The sequence below is a fragment of the Emydura macquarii genome, unplaced genomic scaffold, assembly GCF_026122565.2.
Source record: "Emydura macquarii macquarii isolate MOO-44397 ecotype Brisbane River unplaced genomic scaffold, CSIRO-AGI_Emac_v2 contig_1483, whole genome shotgun sequence".
In the NCBI taxonomy this organism is placed as follows: Eukaryota; Metazoa; Chordata; order Testudines; family Chelidae; genus Emydura; species Emydura macquarii.
In genome coordinates this window covers 15,153,499-15,172,810 of record NW_027131620.1, presented here as the reverse complement: position 1 = coordinate 15,172,810, position 19,312 = coordinate 15,153,499, and the positions used below count along the sequence as shown (strand labels likewise).

The 19,312-nt window shown below is 40.6% G+C and overlaps 1 protein-coding gene across 1 annotated transcript in view; it reads left to right on the top strand.

Moving 5' to 3' along the window:
- The first annotated feature begins 4,673 nt into the window (after positions 1–4,673).
- Positions 4,674–19,312, top strand: part of ARFGEF2 (ADP ribosylation factor guanine nucleotide exchange factor 2) — a 48,477-nt gene continuing 33,838 nt past the window's right edge. The window contains exons 1-7 of the mRNA XM_067554276.1: positions 4,674–4,883; positions 12,680–12,710; positions 14,671–14,794; positions 15,787–15,933; positions 16,807–16,986; positions 17,765–17,984; positions 19,153–19,224. Coding sequence (XP_067410377.1) covers positions 4,745–4,883; positions 12,680–12,710; positions 14,671–14,794; positions 15,787–15,933; positions 16,807–16,986; positions 17,765–17,984; positions 19,153–19,224 — 913 coding nt within the window. The 5' untranslated portion in view covers positions 4,674–4,744. The remainder of the gene's footprint in view (positions 4,884–12,679; positions 12,711–14,670; positions 14,795–15,786; positions 15,934–16,806; positions 16,987–17,764; positions 17,985–19,152; positions 19,225–19,312) is intronic.

Below are 19,312 nucleotides of genomic sequence, written 5' to 3'. Positions count from 1 at the left end.
TTCCCCACTAGGGTCAATCTCAGTGAACTAAATCCAGGTACAAGATGTTAACCTGTCTCCAAGGGGAAAGATCAGGGTTAGACTGGGGTTAGCTAACACCTAACCTCAGCCTCTTTTCCTAATCTAGACCAGTGGTTCTCAACCGGTGGGACGCGTACCACCGGTGGTACTTCGAAGAAGGCTGGGTGGTACGCGAGCTGTACCAAGCCGCCGAATCCGCCGCCGAAAGTCTCTCCCCCCACCCCGCCGCCAAACCCCGCCGCCGCCAAAAGTCCCCTCCCCCCCCCCACCCACGCGAAATCCTGCTGCCGAAAAGGGGCAAATGGTGGCAGGGTTTTGGCGGAGGGCATTGTTCCCCCCATGTAACCCCGCCACCGCCAAAAGTCCCCCCCCCCCCCCCCCCCCCGCCGCCGCCGCGAAATCCCGTCACTGCCGAAAGTCTCCATCCCCCCCCCCCCCCCTCGCGCTTTTTTTTCCGTGTGGTACTCGGGTCAGGTACAGTCAGGTCAAGTGGTACTTGACCTGACTGTACCTGACCCGAGTGGTTCTTGGGAAAAAAAGGTTGAGAACCGCTGATCTAGACAAACCCAGAGTTGAAAGGTTTCATCTCTTCAGGATGATCTGTGTGAAATTCTCAAACAATATTTTGAAACTACATGGATTGCAGTAATACAAGATGTATTAAAAACAGAGAGAGCAAGAGAATCATATTAAAGCAAGAGAAATAGTGTGTATAAAATAGCTAGTCTTATAGTCTGTAATAGCTAATCTAGATCAGTCCCCTTCGTGCTGTCACAGGAAAATAAGTAACATCTTACATTTCTAGGGAATGCACCCTTTCTGGTCCCACTTGCCTCTTTCCTCCCAACCCTCTTGGCAGGGCTGCCTTTGAGACCCAGTGTGAAGGCAGCACTCATCTCCTCTTTCCTTCCTGATTTACAGCTGATATATTTTTCATATTTCTTTGACATACATGCTTTATTAATTCCAGACAGGCTCCCCACCAACCCTTCCACACATGCAAACAAGTGTGCCCCATTTTCTCCAGAGGGAGATATTCCATTCTCTCTTGACATATTGATCACATGGTTTCCCTATCACTGCTTTGGATAAACAATTCAGGTTCCTGTACACCTGTCACATCTTGGCCCTGATTTGCATGTACACTAAGGTCCCTTTTACCCCACTCTTGGAGCATAAAGGGGCTTTAAAATGATGGTAACTGTGTAAAAGGACCTCAGGTAAATAAGAATCAGGTCCCTTATTTCCTAATAAGCACCTTCCACTACATGGGCAGCTGGCTTCTTTTTCTAATCCAGCAATCACATTTTCTATCCTGTTACTTTGCCCTGGCTGGACTGTTTGCCTTTAAAGAGATAGGATTGACTTGTCACATAGCTCCCTCTTAATTTTATTTCTGCATTCTATCAAAGATGAATTATTGACAGACTAAAGGTGATCTGTCACAATCCCAATCAGAGGTTTTTCATCTGATTTTGCCTACTTAATTTACACTAACAGGCCAAATGCTACCTTTGGCCAGGATTGCATGCAGGGCCCTCATGTACCCCATGGCACATGCTTACCTACTTCTAGGATACAGACTTTAGCCCTGGTGTGTCTTGTGAAACCAATCAATTCATGAATACAGACACAAACAGATTTCCCTTTGACTGTGCAGAGCTCACTATGGCAGTACTTGACTCTCCATCACAGCTAACCTTGTTCTCTCTTTTTTATTCTCCTTTTCCATCTCTCCCTTACAGTGCATTTTAACCATCTCGATTCCTTTCCTTCTCCCTCCCCTAATCAGGGATGATTTAACGGGAGGTGACAAAGCTTGAATTCCAGCTGTGGGGGAGACATATTAATCCCTTTCTTTTCCAAATTAAACCAATCAGGAAAAAAATTGAAATTGTCACTTTGTTTTTGTTCTATAAGTGATGGGGCTGTTAGGTTTGTGCTGAATTTCTTGCCCCTCGGATCAGAACAAATTAAATTAGATGGAGCTCAGTCACTGAGACACCCCTGTGGAGAGGATTTGAAAGCCTTTGATATAGTGGATCTGTGAGGAAGCATTCAAGGAGGCAGCTGAGTCAGAAGAAGCACAGCAACCTTCCTAACTAGTTCACTGCTAGGAACACATTGAATCGGCATTAACTTGAAAAGCTGATTCCCAGCCTTTGCCGTTTTGACCCATATTTCTGGTTTGAAAACTGTAATCAGACCCCATCATACTATAAGTATGTTAGCCTTTAATACAAATCCAGTCTACCAATGGGGCACATGGCACCAAAACTATCCTTCAATGCTGTGGGACCCCACAGAAAGCTGTCTGCTCTGAACTGGTGTGTTGACACTTCAAAGGATCACAACACAGACCAGGGCTGCAAACTGGCTTGATATTTTTACAAATCTGAAGAGGTATTTTGAAAATGCCTCATGCAATTTAATAGCCCATCATGAAAAATACTAAGCCTTATGGTGCATTTTCAAAACAATCCTTTAGATCTGTAGAAATGCTCTCCAAAGTTGCAGTCCCCTAGTCCAGTCTGTTTGTGGTCACCGCACAGGACTGGGACTCAATTCTGATTCCCTTCTAGGCTCTATTTCCCTCTCTGCCATTGCCTGACTTGGTGACCTGGGGCACTTAATCTCTCTGAACCTCACTTTCCTCATTTGCAAAATGGCTATTATGGGCCAGATTCATCCCTATTTCAAAAAAGTTATAGCAGGCATGAATTTTGCCTTTTAATACTGACCTACCAGACAGAGGGGTTGTGAAACTTAATTTGTATTGCAAAGTGCTTCGAGATCCTTGGGATGAAAGTTGCTAGACCAGGGGTTCTCAAACTGGGGTTTGGGACCCTCAAGGGGTCACAAGGTTATTATGGAGGGGTTGCGAGCTGTCAGCCCGCTGTGCATGCTGTGGCTGTCAACCCCTTGCATAGCTGACAGCCCAAGCCCTTCAGAGCTTGGTGGCCAGAGAGCAGTGGCTGCTGGCTGGCTGCTCTGAAGGCAGCGTTGCCCCAGCAGCAGCACAGAAGTAAGGGTAGCATGGCATGGGGGGGTCATCACAGCCTGAAATATTTTCAAAGGGGGTCCCAGAAAAATAGTTTGAGAACTCCTGTGCTTCACAGTATTGTTGTAGCATCACAGCAGAGCAGAATGCATTCGAGGATTGCCTTTCTAGCAAAAGAAACATTGTCAGGTCAAAATTGGTTCAAAATTTAATTTTTGTAAAAATTAATTGTTTAAAAAAACCCTAAATCATTGCAAAACCCAAGGCCAATAGAAATGTTTCCATGAATTTAAATTCCAATAAATAATTGACTTAATCTGAAGAAAGGGAGATCTAAGTTCCACATTAAGAAAAACTTTGTAATTATAAGGAGAGTTAAGCACTGGAATAGACTTCAAAGGGAGATTGTGGAATCACCATCATTGGAGGTTTTTAAGAACAGGTTGGACAAATATCTGTCATGGATGTTCTAGGTATATTGGGTCCTGCTTCAGGGCAGGGGGATGGACTAGATGATCTCTTGAGGTTCCTTCCAGCCCTACATTTCAAGGATTCTATGCAAAGGGAACACAAGCCAAAACTGACATGAAAATTTTCAATTTGAATAGAAATTGAACTTTTTAATTTGAAATTTTCATTTTCATTCACCAAAAAATAAAAACTGAAAAATTTAGAACTAAACACTTTTGGTTTTTTACACAAAATACCTAACGTTTTCCACTGAGACCTAATCACACTGCAATGTTATAGAGCAATGAACGTGCTGTCAGTTTGATATGATGACATTGCAACAAAATGTCCTCAAACATTCATCACCTCACAAGGCTAAACCATGACACTCTACCACCTACCTACATGCTTTCTGCTCCGATTTTGGGGGTTCAGTCCTATGGAGTATCCTGTGAGGGTACTAAGGTGTCTTGGATGCTAGTTCAAGGTACTAAGAAATAGTGATGTTGGTCTGTGAAGTGATGACACTGATTGAGAAGCAATGGTGTTGAGGTGTGGCATGGGGAATCACTTCCTGTCAGTGACATTTTTCTTTTCCTGGTGACAGTGCCATGCCGGTGCCTCCTAACTGCAAGTGAGGGTGCCATCGTAGCACAGGCTAGGGATAGCCGTGCTGTGTAGCACAGCTAACAATAGTAGTGTAGACAGGACAGCTCGCAACTGGAGTACAAGCAGACTGAGGACCCTGTGTATGTACTCGCATTGCTACTCCATGCAGAACCCTGTGCTGCCATATGCTGCTAGGTATCCGCTCTAGCTAGATTCAAGCTAGTGCGGCCTGGTTGCAATAAGGGTGAAATGGTGTGAGCTGGGGTGTGTGTGTGTGTGTGTGTGTGGAGGGGAGGGGACGGGGGGGAGGGGTATCTTCCCCTTCCCTCCTCTATAGGCCCCCAATTGTGACCACATCACCACTCTAACCTCTCCCCCACTCATTCCAGACACAATGACCACGCCCCTCCATCGGGCCCCGCTCACTCTCCCAGCCCCGCCCCCTCGTCTGTCATCATTGGCGGGGTCAGAGGTCACGCCGGAAGGCGGGGGAGGGTATGTAGACTTGGAGGAGTCACGTGACAGATCCAATATGGCGGCGCCGTGTCCCTGGCGTTATTGCGGTCGCTGCTGAGGGAGTCCCGCTTCTTCTACATCATGGGGCCCCAACGCGGCCGGACCCTCTGAGCCCCGTTCTCCCTCCCCTGCCGGGGGCCTTCGGCCATGCAGCCCTCGGCCCGGGAGCAGGATACGCGCACCAAGAGCATGTTCGTGTCCCGGGCCCTGGAGAAGATCCTAGCGGAGAAGGAGGCGAAGCGGCCCCCGCACGGCCAGCTGCGGAGAGCCTGCCAGGTGGCTCTGGGTAAGTCCGCGCCTGGGTCCCGTTCTCTGGGAAGCCCCCTCCCCCGCTCCGCTGGGGCTAGCTGCGGGGAGCCTGACAGGTGGCGCTGAATGAGTTCGGATTGCCCCAGGTCCCCTGTATCCCCGGGGTCCCGTTCTCCTTCGCCCACAACTGCGGAGATCCTGACAGGTGGCGCCGGGTGCGTCCGGATCACGGGGTCTCGCCTTCCTTGTCAGGGGTGGCCATGCCCTTTATGTGCTCCCGCCCCCGCAGGGAAGAGCCAGCCCGGTGTGGCTGGGCGAGTCCTGCCGTGACTGGGAGTTCCCTTCTCTTCCTCCAGCTTGCTCAACTGCAGTGAGCCATGCGATCAGTGGGCAGCCCGTCTCTGCCAATGGGCAGTGGCGTTATCAGTGACTCCTACTGATATTAGTTACCGTTCTGCAGGTTAATCTGCCACGTTGGATCCTATCAGTCTGTGAGCAAACAGCCTGACTCTGGAGCTTCCTGACTCACAGGGACTCTGTTATTCCCTGGACAAATTGCTTGGTGGGGGGGAGGGAGGCCTTTTTTTAAAACTCAGGAGAAAAGAACAAGGTTCAGTTAATTTACTTCTGATAATGTAAATGCTGTCGCTTTTTCTTAAACTAGTTCAGGGGACATAAAGCTAGAAAACAGGAGGAACTGTCAAAGAACTATCAACTTTAAGAGCAGTTTTATCAAGCTGAGAGTTCTTTACACTTTTTTTTTCTTCAAATATGTTTGTTGAAATCGACTAGCTTTCAGTCATGTAGGTTGTATCTGTAATATTTTATTGAATTAAAAAAGTTATTGAATTGACAGTGTTAATGCAGAAGTCTCTTGCAACTATAATTGACTGATCTATGATATCAGCCAGTTTAATGGATTTTGGGAAATTTACAGTGTACAGGGTAATAGAAATTAGAGTTTGATTGGGAGGGAAAGTGGCATTACATTAATCAGTCCATTTTTTATATTAAAAGCTTTCAGTGACCTTTTTTGTTTGTGTTCATTAAAGGATAACATCAACTTGAATTTTTTAAAAAATCAGTTAAGTTTTAGGTCCTACATTTACCCATGAGTACTTATAAAGTGACACAAAATTTAAAACAAATTGTTGCTATTTTTATTTTCTTTGTTTTAGGTATATTTTCCCTAGAGCTGTTTGAAATACATAATGGGGGAAAGGACCTATTGAGGATGCAGAAAAAACAATGAAACTGACTAGATATAAAACTGTCAGATGCTCTGTGTAAATAAACTAAAAAAAGACCTATCCCACCCCAACTCAGTCTTAGAAATATTCTGGTGTTAATTGTAATAACAGTAGGTTGTGAGGTGGAATCAGGTATAAGTGTGCATGAGGCTTTTTGGTTTTTTGTTTGTTTTTAAGTTGACAGTTTCTCTTACATGGTGTTAATATTATACATATTGCCTTAGAGACCAGAAACCCCTGTGAGGATTTGGGGTTCCATTGTGCTGGGTGCTGTACAAACACACATGAAAAAATAATCTCTGCCCTGAAGAGTTCACAATCTAAGGCTCCCATCCTGCAATTGGATTTGTATACGGGCACAGGAGCCTGCACAGATCCAGTTATAGATCTAGTGTCTAAAGTAATAAGATGCAACAGCTGTGATAACTAGCATGTTTCTAGTTCTTAAAAATGTGTTTTAATAAACCAGAGGTATTAATGATATGGGTAATACAATACTAGCTACTAGTAGATGTCTGCTTCTTGGTTTATGACTATTTATGGCACTTGAGGTAAAACCAAAAAATTGAAATCCTGTGGTGATGATAATTATTCAGGGGAATCTCTCCCAAATTCTTCCTATTTCGTTGTGCTTGTCTTTCACGGGATTATTTCTCCTAGTGAATAATTGATAAAATGATTGTCCAGTTTCCTTTGGATAACTGCAGAATATCAAAAGGCACTTAAAGATGAGGGGTCAAAGACAATAGGGCTATTTAATAAAATTCCCTGTGACTCAGGTTATGATAAGAGGGATATAAAAGAATTTAGAACTAATATCTTGTCATTGCACGTAAAAACAGTCTTTGGGGGAAACTGGTGGTGGTGACTGGCGTGAAGCTGACTTTCCACATTTTTGGATTTGTTTCCAAACCTGCACTGGGGACAAAGTTGGGCCTGGTTGGATGAGGGTCTATTGTCCAGCTGTCTCTGCTCATATGGAGCTTTGATTGCTGCACTGAAGGAACCTCTCTCTACAGGTTATGTTTGGTGAGTATTGCTAAATAACATCGTAAGCGGCCAACATGATTACATTCTCTTTTATTTCTACATCCAGGTATTAATACTTCACTTACTAAATCTTATTTCATACCAACTGAACTCCTTTCCATTCCAGATGAAGAAAAATAAATTACATTGGAGATCGTCAGTGTAATTCACAATGAATTAATCTTAAACTCTTTTTAAATAACATAATTATCAAGCATGTGTAGCATGAAATACACTTGCGAGCATGGAAGTAACACAATCCTTGCAGTCTGGGAAATTTAGGACAGACTGCCTAATCCAAGGGAACTGCTATGGCAGAATAAATCTGCAGAATTGTTGAGATTTTTTGTTGCAGTTAATTAGACCTGTTTTTTTTCCTGGCCACTCAAATCTTACAATCACTTCTATAATAGTTTCTTTGATATTCTGCAACACAATCAAGTATTCTTTTAAATTAATGATTTGCCAGCAAAACAAATCCAGTGAAAGTGGAGAGCACAATAAAACAAAATGTACCTTATTTCATGTCTATCTAGCATCATGCAGTTGTCAGCTGTCTCTTGTGAAATTTCTTATTTAAAATTCCTCTTGTTAGAATACAAAATTTATTAACAGATCTTCATTTGTTTAATCAGACTTGAATTAATAGTGTGTCACGGCATAAAATAGTGAATGAAACCACAACACAAATCAGTGACTCATGCTACCTGTACTAGTGTGGAGCACATGGTGAACCTACGATGGGTTCCCATTCTAAATAACTAGAAGGGCTGAGGTTGGCTATTCCATTGTTCTAAATAATCCTTTAGTTTCTATTGATTACTTTTTGATATTTAACACATTAATAAAACTTTCCTTTTTATATTCTGTGTAATAAACTTGAACCTTATAGCACTAAATTTGGAATATAGTTGCATTAAAATGACATGTGGCAATGTTTTTAAATGACAAAACTATTCAGCCAGCGTAGTATTGGGTGAAATCTCACGTGTATCTACACTTTACCTTTTCAATAAAAGCAAACATTTTGGCTCTTGGGTTCCAGCCTGGGTTTGCAGGCTTGTAGTTAAAAATCGGCTTTCTTTGTAAACCGTTCAGTTATGTCAAAATAGCTGCTCCCTGCATTCTTTTATCCCTGATTAGGTAATGCTCAGGAAGCTTGGTTGCAATCTTGTTGTTTTAACCCATTTAAAGGGCTAAAGTAATGGAAGCCTTTCTCTTTTTTTAGAGATGACCATTCTGGACAGCCTCTCTCGTAGTCCCCTCTCCCAAGAATTTCCCTGTAATGTTCTCCAGTTAACAGTTTGTACGGTAGCATAACCCATCTTTTGGGAGAAGTAGGTTTGTCTTGGGCTATTGCCAATAGCACCTTGTCAGTTTGCCAGCAAAGGAAATTAATAGTGCACATTATGCTCTCACCTTGACGTTAGGCAAATCTCTTGATGTGGGTTATGAGTCCCAGAATGGTTTTTAAACTCACAGGCTTGTGTTGCGAAACTACTATTGCCTGTATTCCACAGAATCCTGTATAAGGGGATGCTGTCGTGCTGCAGTGGGTTCAAAATTTAACTCTTCTTGCCCAATAGTGCTTTACAGATACGAATGTGCCATATGGCTTCATTAGTTAAATGTGCTAGTGTTGTTGCTATTTACAGATGGTGTAACGGTGGTAGAGCAAGAGCAATTAAATGAATGAACCAAGTTTCTCTTGATCCTAGAATGTCTCTGTACACTTCCTAAACAGGTCCTGCGATGCTTTAAATCTTGAGCTGAAGGGACTGTCTTATAATTTTATGCAGCTGAGTTTATTTTATCTTGTGTTTTAAAACTTTTGCTTACTCTTCTTCATTACCCTTGAAGCAGAATGCCTTATGCAATAACTGGTGATAGTAGATCTCAACTCCTCTCACAAGTTCTGGAAAAATATATAGACTTGTATATTCAGTTAGTATTGGTTTACAGTATTTTACTACTAAAACTGCGTGGATATTAACCTTACAACAGAATTGTGCTGAGGAAACAGATAGTGTTTGATTCATAACAAGGAATATATTTTGAGCCTTGAATACTGAGAAGCAAAGCAGCTGCCCTTGCTATCTGATGGAATTCAGGGAGAAGCTAAGGCTAATACTATTCAGTTGGAAATGTAATTTTTAATCAGTCAGCAAACTTCAGTCTGGTATCTGCTGCAGCATTAGAAGGAAGACTAGACTGCTGATCCATTCAAACAAAATTGATTACATGCAAGATAAACCAGTTTAGTGGGGGAAGGAAACTCTGAAACAAATTATTTTAAAGTATGTGGGAGGCTGAGGGCTTATTTAGTTGGGGAAGTTATTTCCGGAGTAAAGTAGGGTGTGAATTTAAAGTACTATAGCTGTTGTGAAATAATTCCTGCTATAGACACTTATTTCATAATAAGAGTGCCTTTGTGGATTAAACAGAACTGGAAAGAGGTATTCTTCTGGGAATAAGAGAGTTACACAGGGAGTTACTTTGGGACAGCTATAATTTCTCCATGTAACCAAACTGTTGGATTACTTGCTGTTTATGAGCCAAGAAATGGCTAATCTAAGCAGTAGAGATAAGCCTCCTGTAAGAGTGATAGTGAGCAGTTTGTATACAAGCATGACTTTCAGAGAATGTTTAATGACTGATTCTGTGTAGCTCTAACAAAAGAAAGTGGTCAGTTTTTAAACAGCTGAAAGGAAGATATATCTGCAAAGTTCTTTTGTGACAAAATGGGCATTAATGGCCTCTCTCAAACTCACTGACCACATAAGACCTGTCTTTAATTGTTGCTCTTTGCCAAGTCACAATCATTGGAGGTTTTTGAGAACAGGGATGGTCTAGGTTTACTTGGTCCTTTCTCAGCAAAGGAGCTGGACTTGATGATAGCTCAAGCTTTCTTCCAGCCCCCTATTTCCATGATTCTGTGATTCCCTGACTCTCTCCCCTACCATCTTGGGCCACTGGAATAGTTTCATCTGGTAAAATAGATAATAAAACTCAATTTCTATCCCATCTCTCTCATACATGCTTAATTTTACAAATGTGAGTAGTCTCATTGAAGCCAGTAGGACTACTCGTGAGTAAAGTTAGTTTAATCAACACCGTGTATTGTATGAGTTTATCTGGCTTTTAACAGCACTAGAGGAAATCACCACCTGTTGTAAACCATTTATTTTTCTTTCTGCAATTTAAGATCTGATCAGCAAGCAGTCATTTCTTATCATTGAAAACTTTGCAAAAATAACACTTCGAACTATGGCAGGCCTGCACTGAAACTTGTCTGACAAGACCACTCAGCAGTCATCTTTTAATAAAACTTTGAATGTCTATAGTGCCTGCCATCCAGGAATCTCAAAGCATTTTATACATTAAGATACACTTCCCGCATCTATCCCAACAAGCCAAATGGGGAAAAAAGATAGTTAGCCATGACATGCTATGGCCTCATAACATGATTTTCAAGCTCTTGCACTTCATTAACTTGTAGGGTGTTACTCAAGCTTGCTGCTGCCTCTGATGCTATTCTAAGCAGAATAGGTAGGATAACTGCCTGAAGAGTTTAGTCTGTTCTTGGGCCTTTGCTCATTACTAGGGGTCTATTCCTATCCTTCTTTTAACTGCTGAACACATTGACCTGTGCTAGTGTGATATGGAAGGATAAATGTGTTATTAGGAGTTGAGAGTCCTAAGTTTCTTATCCTGGCTCTGCCACTGATCTTGTGCAGGTCACTTCCTGTCTTTTCCATCTCCATGTGTAAAATGGGAATAATAGTACTAACTCGCTTACCTACTTTACTGGCATACTGTGAAGAGTCATTCTTGTAACGTGCTGTTAATAAATGCTAAATATATGTACGGGAGATATAGTTGTCTGAAAGATACTGTACCAGTCAAAGCATCTCTTGTTTAGCTGTACAGTCTTTGGGTTGCTTATACAATGAGATTTTCCAGCAAGTCCCCCATCTTGGTCTAGTACAAATGGTAGGCCAGGTCTACACTTACCTGGAAATTCAGCGGCAGTCAACGGGAGTTGCGCAAGCTACTATGTGTAGCTTGCGTAACTCCTGTTGACTTAGTAACTCCTCTTCTACACAGTGTCTTCATGGCGCTGCACCGCTTGAGGTGGTGGTTTTGTTGCGTCGACTTCCAGCTCGATTGAGCGGGTCTTCACTGACTGCTCAATCGATCCGGATAGATCAATATGATCAATATGAAGTTTCTTCTCTTCTAACCCTCTCCCCAGCCCTACCCCTGCTGTCTCAGTGGCTGCATTCAGTTTACATTAGCACTTCTGAGAAGTGTTAGAAAAGTCTAAAGTTTGGGTAGACAAGGCTCAGTTGGTCAAATTCTAGGGAGGCTAAGTGAGCATGAGGGGTTGGTTAGAAGGGAATTGACATGAGAAAGTACTATTGAGTATGTGATATTGTTCAGAACTGAGGCACGTACACAACCTACAGAAACAAAGTGGGAGGAGGAAGGATCCAACATTCAGAACTGTCAATGCCTTTTTCTGTAAAATTAGTCTATTGCCTCCTGGAGAGTTGGGAGGCCTAATCAGGTTAAAGCATCTGGAGATCTTTGGCTGGAGAGCACCGTAGAAGTTCAAAGTGTAGTCCTGTAATATATCAACTGTAACCCACCATTGGTGCCACAGTGTCACCAATACACAGTGACATGGTAACAAGCTATCACAAGTACACGGATCCAGGGAAATATGTATGTTGGGCTACTTGACAAAGGATGAAGCAACGGCACCCAAGATTCCTATTCATCTGATACCATAGAGATGCATCCATATTTAAGCATGGTGCTTTCCAGACAACTACAGGCTCCAAGCGAAGGAGGTATAATGATAGAGTTTGAGTCATGGAAGGCTTACAGGAGCTCTTTGCTTTCCTCCATTCACTTACTGTTTCTTGTTTAATAGCAATCCTGAGAATGAGGAAAGTTATTAGGATGCTCAAGTGACACCAACGTCATCTAAATCTGTTCACATCTAGTCCGAGGCTAATGACTGACAGTCCTCCAAAGGTGGTTTTGAAGAGCAAATATAGAGTAAATTTCCCATCATCCAGTAGTATCACTTGATACAAGTTTTAGCTGGTGACTATATCCTGTCTGGGAGTTGTATGAGAATAAATAAGGCTCCCATCCACAGCTAGTGAAAATTAGGTCACTGTTAAAAGTTCTGGGATGTTAAATTATTAGGTGCTCTGATTTCACTGGGGGTGTGGCATAAATGCCTAGGTAGGTGTTTGCAGTATGCACTTCTGATTGGTGATGAGGTTTGCTATATTGACACCCCTTAAAATTTACTGTATTTAAAAGTTCTGTTAACTGTTGGTGTACCCCAAGCAAATTTATTCATGTTTGGAAGCTTGTTTAATATACATCAGAAGAAACAGCAGATGCTAATGATATATAACTTCTAGTCTGGAACTAATTTACTTCATAACCACTAGCATGTAAATGCAGGAAGTGTAATCACCATTCTGTTGAGTGTTGTGGTATCTTCATTGTTCTGCCTTTTTCTTTTTTCTAGATGAAATAAAAGCAGATCTAGAAAAGCAAAGGTAAGTTCCTATTTGATTAAAATTTACAGCACCCTCTTGCTGCTGTTTGTCAAAGATTGCACCACAGTGAGTGTAAAAGTATCTGAGCAGAAATTTTTATAAAGTGCAAAAAGGTAGTTTATTGGAGAGAGTTTGAATAGTTTTGGTACTGTGTCAGTGTAAGGAAATAAGTGTAGAGAGTACAAATTATGTAATGCTCATGGTTGTGGATAATCAAGCCATAACTGCCAACACATTTATTACAAATAATTGCCACACTTCTGAGGGGTGCTAATTTTTTACTTCCTTTCTTTAACTAGGTTTGTCTCAACAGTCATGACTTAACCATATTTGTTAATAGAAAATCCTAGTCTCTTCTCTTTATGGTTTTTTTGTATTCAATAATGCATGCTTTTAGTTGTCTTGATCATAAATGCCAGTCTACAATAACATTTAATTAGCTACAGGTCAGCCAAGTGAGTGGATTTCTTTCCGACATTATCAACTCTGTGAATCTCTGTTATCACATCATATCTATTTTTGCATCTCTCTGCTCAGTGGGATGGTGTACCCAGATTAATAGTATCTTAATGGGAAAATCTTTGTTCTATGCATTCCCCGGTGTGTTAGGCAAAGGGATGGTGTTTTGGAATTGGATGGAGATAAGCTGACAAATGGTGATCTTCTAAAACTTACTTAAATATTTTATTATATTGTAGTTGATTAATGCTTAAATTGCATGTAAAAGCTAAAAATGGCTTTCATGTAAGAAAGTGTGTGTGTGTGAGTGAGAGCGCTTAAGAACTAAGTGAAAAGTTAAAAGTACTTACTTACAAAAGGTTCTTACATTTCTCAGGACTGGGGGGCGGGGACAGGGAATTCAGGACCAACAGAAGATATTTGAGTCTGAGACTGTTACAATCAAATATGATATGACTAGGAAAGTATTTCCTTTAAAAATGAAATTTCAGTGTGAACAACAAAATATAATCTAAGGACTGTAGTTTTTGTTCCTTTGAATTAAGAGCAGATTTATGGCCATATAAAAACTCCAGTAGTCACTTGAATCTGCCGATCACTGACTGAGTGGGAAATTGGAGAGAGAGATTGTCAAGGCCTATTTACCTGTTAACGCTAAGAGAAGCTACACTTAGTGAAACACTCTGACAAGCGTAAACAGCAAGGTGAAAATCACTACTAATTTCAAAATGGATAAATGGCAGTTTAAACTTCTTTGCACACTTGAGTCCTAATCTTCAACTAGTATATATGGCACAATTTCACAGATCTACATCCTCTGTGTCTGTAAATCAGTTTCTAAAAATGTCAGTCTTCTCTCGCTTCTCTACCTACCAAGAATAAAAGTGTCCAGCTCAGTCTCAATATTTGTTTTCAGATTGCGAATTTGGAAATACCAGGAATTCATAAGTTTCTTTTTAAAGACTTGCAAACACATGGCCTGCTGGCCAAAGACTGAACACTTTTCATCCGTTTATTAGGATTTGCACTTCTGGTAATGTTGCTTGTTACATAATATATTCTAAGTCAAGTCACCAGTCCCCCAGAATAACTTCACATGGTCTCTGTGCTACTCTCCGTTATAACCAAGATCCTCCTAGAGATCAATTGTTGAGTTAATGGGCCTGTTTTTTTTTCTTATTATTCATACTAATATAAATGGAGAGTAATTTCACTGAAACCACAATGGCTTAAAATAATATAGGTGAAAGGAGAATGTGACTGTGCGCTATTTTTGAGGAGGGATGTATCACAATTAATAGCTATAATATAAGAAAATCTGAAGTCAGGTTTTAAGTAGATTGAGTCTTTGAGGTTTAAAAATGTGTTCAGTTTTGTGGGGAGAAACTTGCATCCCTTTTACATGCTGCTGTACACTGCTTTAATTTTGAAGAGGGAGAGAATGTAGTTTTGGTAGTAATAATTTTATAATACATGCAATAATTTTCCCCCCTTAAACTAGGCAAGGCACTGCTGCTCCACCAAAAGCAAACTTCATCGAAGCAGATAAGTATTTCATTCCATTTGAGCTGGCCTGCCAATCAAAGTCCCCACGCATTGTCAGTACCTCATTAGACTGCTTGCAGGTAAGTATTCTGTTTAAACTGGACTAGGGTGAGAGATGGTCAGAATTGCAGGCCTAAAATCTTGTCCTTTATTAGGAATCATGACCGTGAAGGAGTGAATTTAGTCAAAATATATACAATTGCTCTGACAAAAAACAAACATTTTGTATTTATATATGTAAATCACACAAAATAGGGCTTTACAAAACTTGGCTGAAAAATCTTACTGTGATCTGTAAGCTGGGTTTGGTCTAGAAGTGGGAAACGAGTATGATCTCAGCTCCCCAAAAGATCTTTTTCTTGAAGCAGTTTTTGAACTAAATAAGCATACATCCGCTTCAGCTTTTCAGGCACGTCAGCATTTTACACAACATTGTAAATCATTCCCTATAATGATTTGCAGGTGGAAACTAGCATTCCTAATGGGACCATTGTGGCAAATCCTTAAACTGCCTTATAGCACCAATCTTGAAGTCAGTTGGAGTTTTGGGTGCAGGATTAGGGCCTCTGGTTGCTCTCCATTTTTTTATCAGCTGTTTCCAATAATTTAAAATTGACTTTTTCAGGGATTTATCTGTTTAAGCAGGCGTGGTCATTCTGGGTTGTTAAAAATAACAACAACTTGGTTAATTTATAGTAGAATATTTTGCTAATGCACATTTGTATTCTATTTACTATAATATGGACTGATATGGAGTCCTTTTACGATGGCACTTTGTATCTACCAGCTCGTTGCTGGTACAAAGCTTGCAAAGAAGACATTAGGCTGTTTAACTTGGAAAAATGTTTGGTTTCGTCCAAGCTTTAGTTGTCTGACATATGGACGATCCAAGCATATGTGAGCCAGACCAGACTGAGTCACACTTTTTTGCTATCAGCGAAGTTGAGCATTGTCTTCTATGAGGCTGTAATTGGTTAGGAGAACCACATATAAAAATCTTTTCCTGTGGTGTACTGCAGGAATCTTGTAACTGACAATGTATAATGCTCTAATCTCTATTGTCTCCACTTAGAAACTCATTGCATATGGACATATCACTGGCAATGCTCCAGATAGTGGAGCTCCTGGAAAGCGCCTGATTGACCGGATAGTTGAGACCATTTGCAATTGCTTTCAGGGTCCTCAAACAGATGAGGGAGTGCAGTTACAAATAATTAAGGTATTTCAGTTATTTAAGATTTGTTTTAGGAATTTGTTTGCTTAATGGAAAACTTTTTCTATCTTGCATGTTATGCTGCAGCAATAGAATTCCTAAATCTGAAAGCATGTTTAAAGGCCAAATTCTTCACCTGCTTATACTTTATGCAGTCTCATTGATTTTGGGTTTTCAAAGGGTGTAAACTCGGGAGGAATAGGGACTATAAATGTATTTCTTCTAATAAAAATAAAAACAAATTGATCAGCAATTGCTGCCAGACTATAAAATTAGAGGCCTATATAGGTGGCTCAGGATATATTAGTCCACCATACACGCTACTCTGAAGATCTGGCACACTGTAGCACCATCACTAGTCTGGTTTTGGTCCAGGAATATTAGGATATTGCATGTGAGAGCAGAAGTTTGCTTGGTGGAGACTGAATAATTTGATGCCAGAGTAAAGTTTCCCTTGGTCAAAGAACGGAATCTGTGACTGATTGTGAAGGTGGAGAGAGTCTTTACTATCATTACAATAAGTCTTTGAGGCAAACACTGACATACTTTTTAAAATAATTGTATGGAGTAGATCGTTTGATATCTCCAATTTCTTTACAGATTTCAAGTATAAAATCATAGGGTTAAAAGGGACTGCAAGGGTCATCTAGCCTAACCTCCTGCCAAGATGCAGGATTTGTTGTGTAAACTTCCTCCAATCTAATTTTGATCTAAAAGAAATAGAGGTCTTATAAATATAGATTGGAGTGGATGTGAGTGTATTCCGTAACAAAGCCACAGCCTACTTATTTACCTGTGTAAATCTAAAATATGGTTGTTCCTACTTAGATTTCATTCTTACTGTGTGTTTTCTATGTTTTTTGTGGTTTTGTTTTTTAGGCTCTTCTTTCTGCTGTGACATCTCCATATATAGAAATTCATGAAGGAACCATCCTTCAGACTGTTAGAACCTGTTACAACATCTATCTAGCCAGTAAAAATCTCATTAATCAGACTACTGCCAAGGCTACCCTCACTCAGATGCTGAATGTTATTTTCACCCGGATGGAGAATCAAGCTGTACGTTGTTATTGCTTTTACCAGTCCATCTTCTTTAATGTTTAGCCTTGAAAAATGGACACACTACTTTACGTTTTATGTTTTGTGCTGTTATGATTCTATATCTCTTGTTCTGTAGTAAAGAAAATCTGGGTCAAATTCTGATTTGAGATGTGTTGCTGATAAGAAAAATTTGACCCTGGAACTTTTATGCTGAACAGCTCTGCATAAAGAAATGGACACACACTCTAGACTAAAGTCCCCCCTCCCCTTCACATAAAAGGACTTTTTATTCTGGATTTGCTGTCAGAGAAATTGTGCGCTTTTAAATGGCAAGAAAACACAGCTCTATTAATTTTTGCTAATCAGATACCATACATGCAAGCATATTGTGTGAATATTTGATTTGAGCCTCAAAATAAAGCAAATTACACAAGCAAAGCATAGAGACTGAGGACAAATACAGATGTAACTTTATTTAAACATGATTAGTGAATCAACTCAGTAACAGTCAATACTTGAAAATAAGGGGAAAACGGCTTAGATTTGAATGGGGGTATGTTTATGCAAAGCTAATCTGTCAAGTGTAATAAAGGAGCTTGAATAAAATTTCAGATGAAAAATTCACAAAGCTTCTTGCTAGAACAAAGATTGAATTAGAAACCAATCTAATAGCCCTTAAAGTGTGAATTTGTATGTATTCTTGGTGTATTTCACTTTCTGATGCTTAAGTTGTGTTAAGATTCTCTTTGCTTTATTATGGAATGTTTTAGAAAAACAGTATCACCTTGGTTTTTAGATACAAGAGGCCAGAGATTTAGAGAAACCAAATCAACAAAAATCCCAGTCTCCCGTGAGTCAAACTGTGGCAGGATCTCCGAGGATTAATCTGCTTCAGGACAGCCAGCAGGAAGGGAAACCCTCAACCCCTGCAAAAACAGGTTTAACAAATGGCGAGCCTCAGGGAACAGAAAATGCAGGCCAAAAGCCAGAAAGAGATCTGACTCCTTCAGTCTCAGGTAAATAAGATCACATTGTCTGGGCCTGCTTACCGTAAAATGAGTTGCCCATAGAGGTAATACTGAGTATATCCCTATATAGAGTCTTTAAACTCTTTTCTCTTTTTTTAATGGCTCATTAAATCATGAAAATTACACTGCTTTTCTTTTGGCAATCAGTTCTGCCTCCCCTCTCCTACATCTATTTCCTACTTTAGAGCACAAGCCAACATGGCTCTAATTTCTTGGTTTGAAAAAGCATTATCATGTCGTGAAGTTGTTGAAATGGGGGTTTAGTTTCCATAAATGCAAGTGTTATCTAGCTCTGTTACTGCCAAGCCAAATTTTCTAGGATAATGCATTTACAGCAGTTGCCTTGCATATTTGTCAGGGAAAATGGATAGATATCCCTGGAACTCAAAAGTTTTCTCTACCAAAGTAACCACTTTGAAATGAGTGAAATGTTAATCTTAGGCTACTTGGTAATATAAAATCAGTGTGGGGTTGTGCTGGGTTTTGGACCTTGTTGTTTTCAGTTGGCGGTGGGAGGGAAATGAAGATGAGGCAAAATGTCTAGAAACAACAGAACTAGTGCTAGCTAAAAGCCCTATGGGGGGAAAAATAGCATGTGAACATCTACTTCAAAGACTTTCATAATGCTACACACAAGGGTCTGAATGAAGGTTGCAAAGGCAGCCTTAATTCTTTTACTGTAGAGTTTTTATATAATTTGTAATTTAGTACTACTAAATAAATTTGTACTTGGGGTACATCTACACTGATGGCAGCAAAGGTTGCCGCCGTCAGATTGACTTATCTGGATCGATTGAGTGGGTCTTCACTGACCGCTCAATCGATCCAGAAGTCGACATTGTTAATCCACCCCTTCCAGTGGTGTAGTGCAGTGAAGACGGCGCGCAGAAGAGAAGCACAGCAGTCGACGGGAGTTATGCAAACTACTCTGCGTAGCTTGCGTAACTCCCGTCGACTGCTGCCGAATCGCTGGGTAAGTGTAGACCAAGCCTCTGTCAATATTTCACCGCAGTAAACCAAATCTACTGTTACCTAGGGAGAGAGAGTGCATGTGTTTGGGTGTGGTTTTGAAAATGCCTTTAAAAGAAAACACTAAATTGCAATATTCTTCTTACCTCCCCTGCAAAAATACTTATTTCTTGGCATGTCTAATCAGAGGAAACAACTGATGGAGGCAAGGAAATGGTTACAGGCATCTTGCAGGATGTGGTCATATCAGCTGTTAAAGGTAAAACTGTCACATGGGAAGAACCTTTCTCAAGTAAACATATATTTTTATCCAGCTTTTGCTTTGTGCTTTTAAAAGTATGGAATGC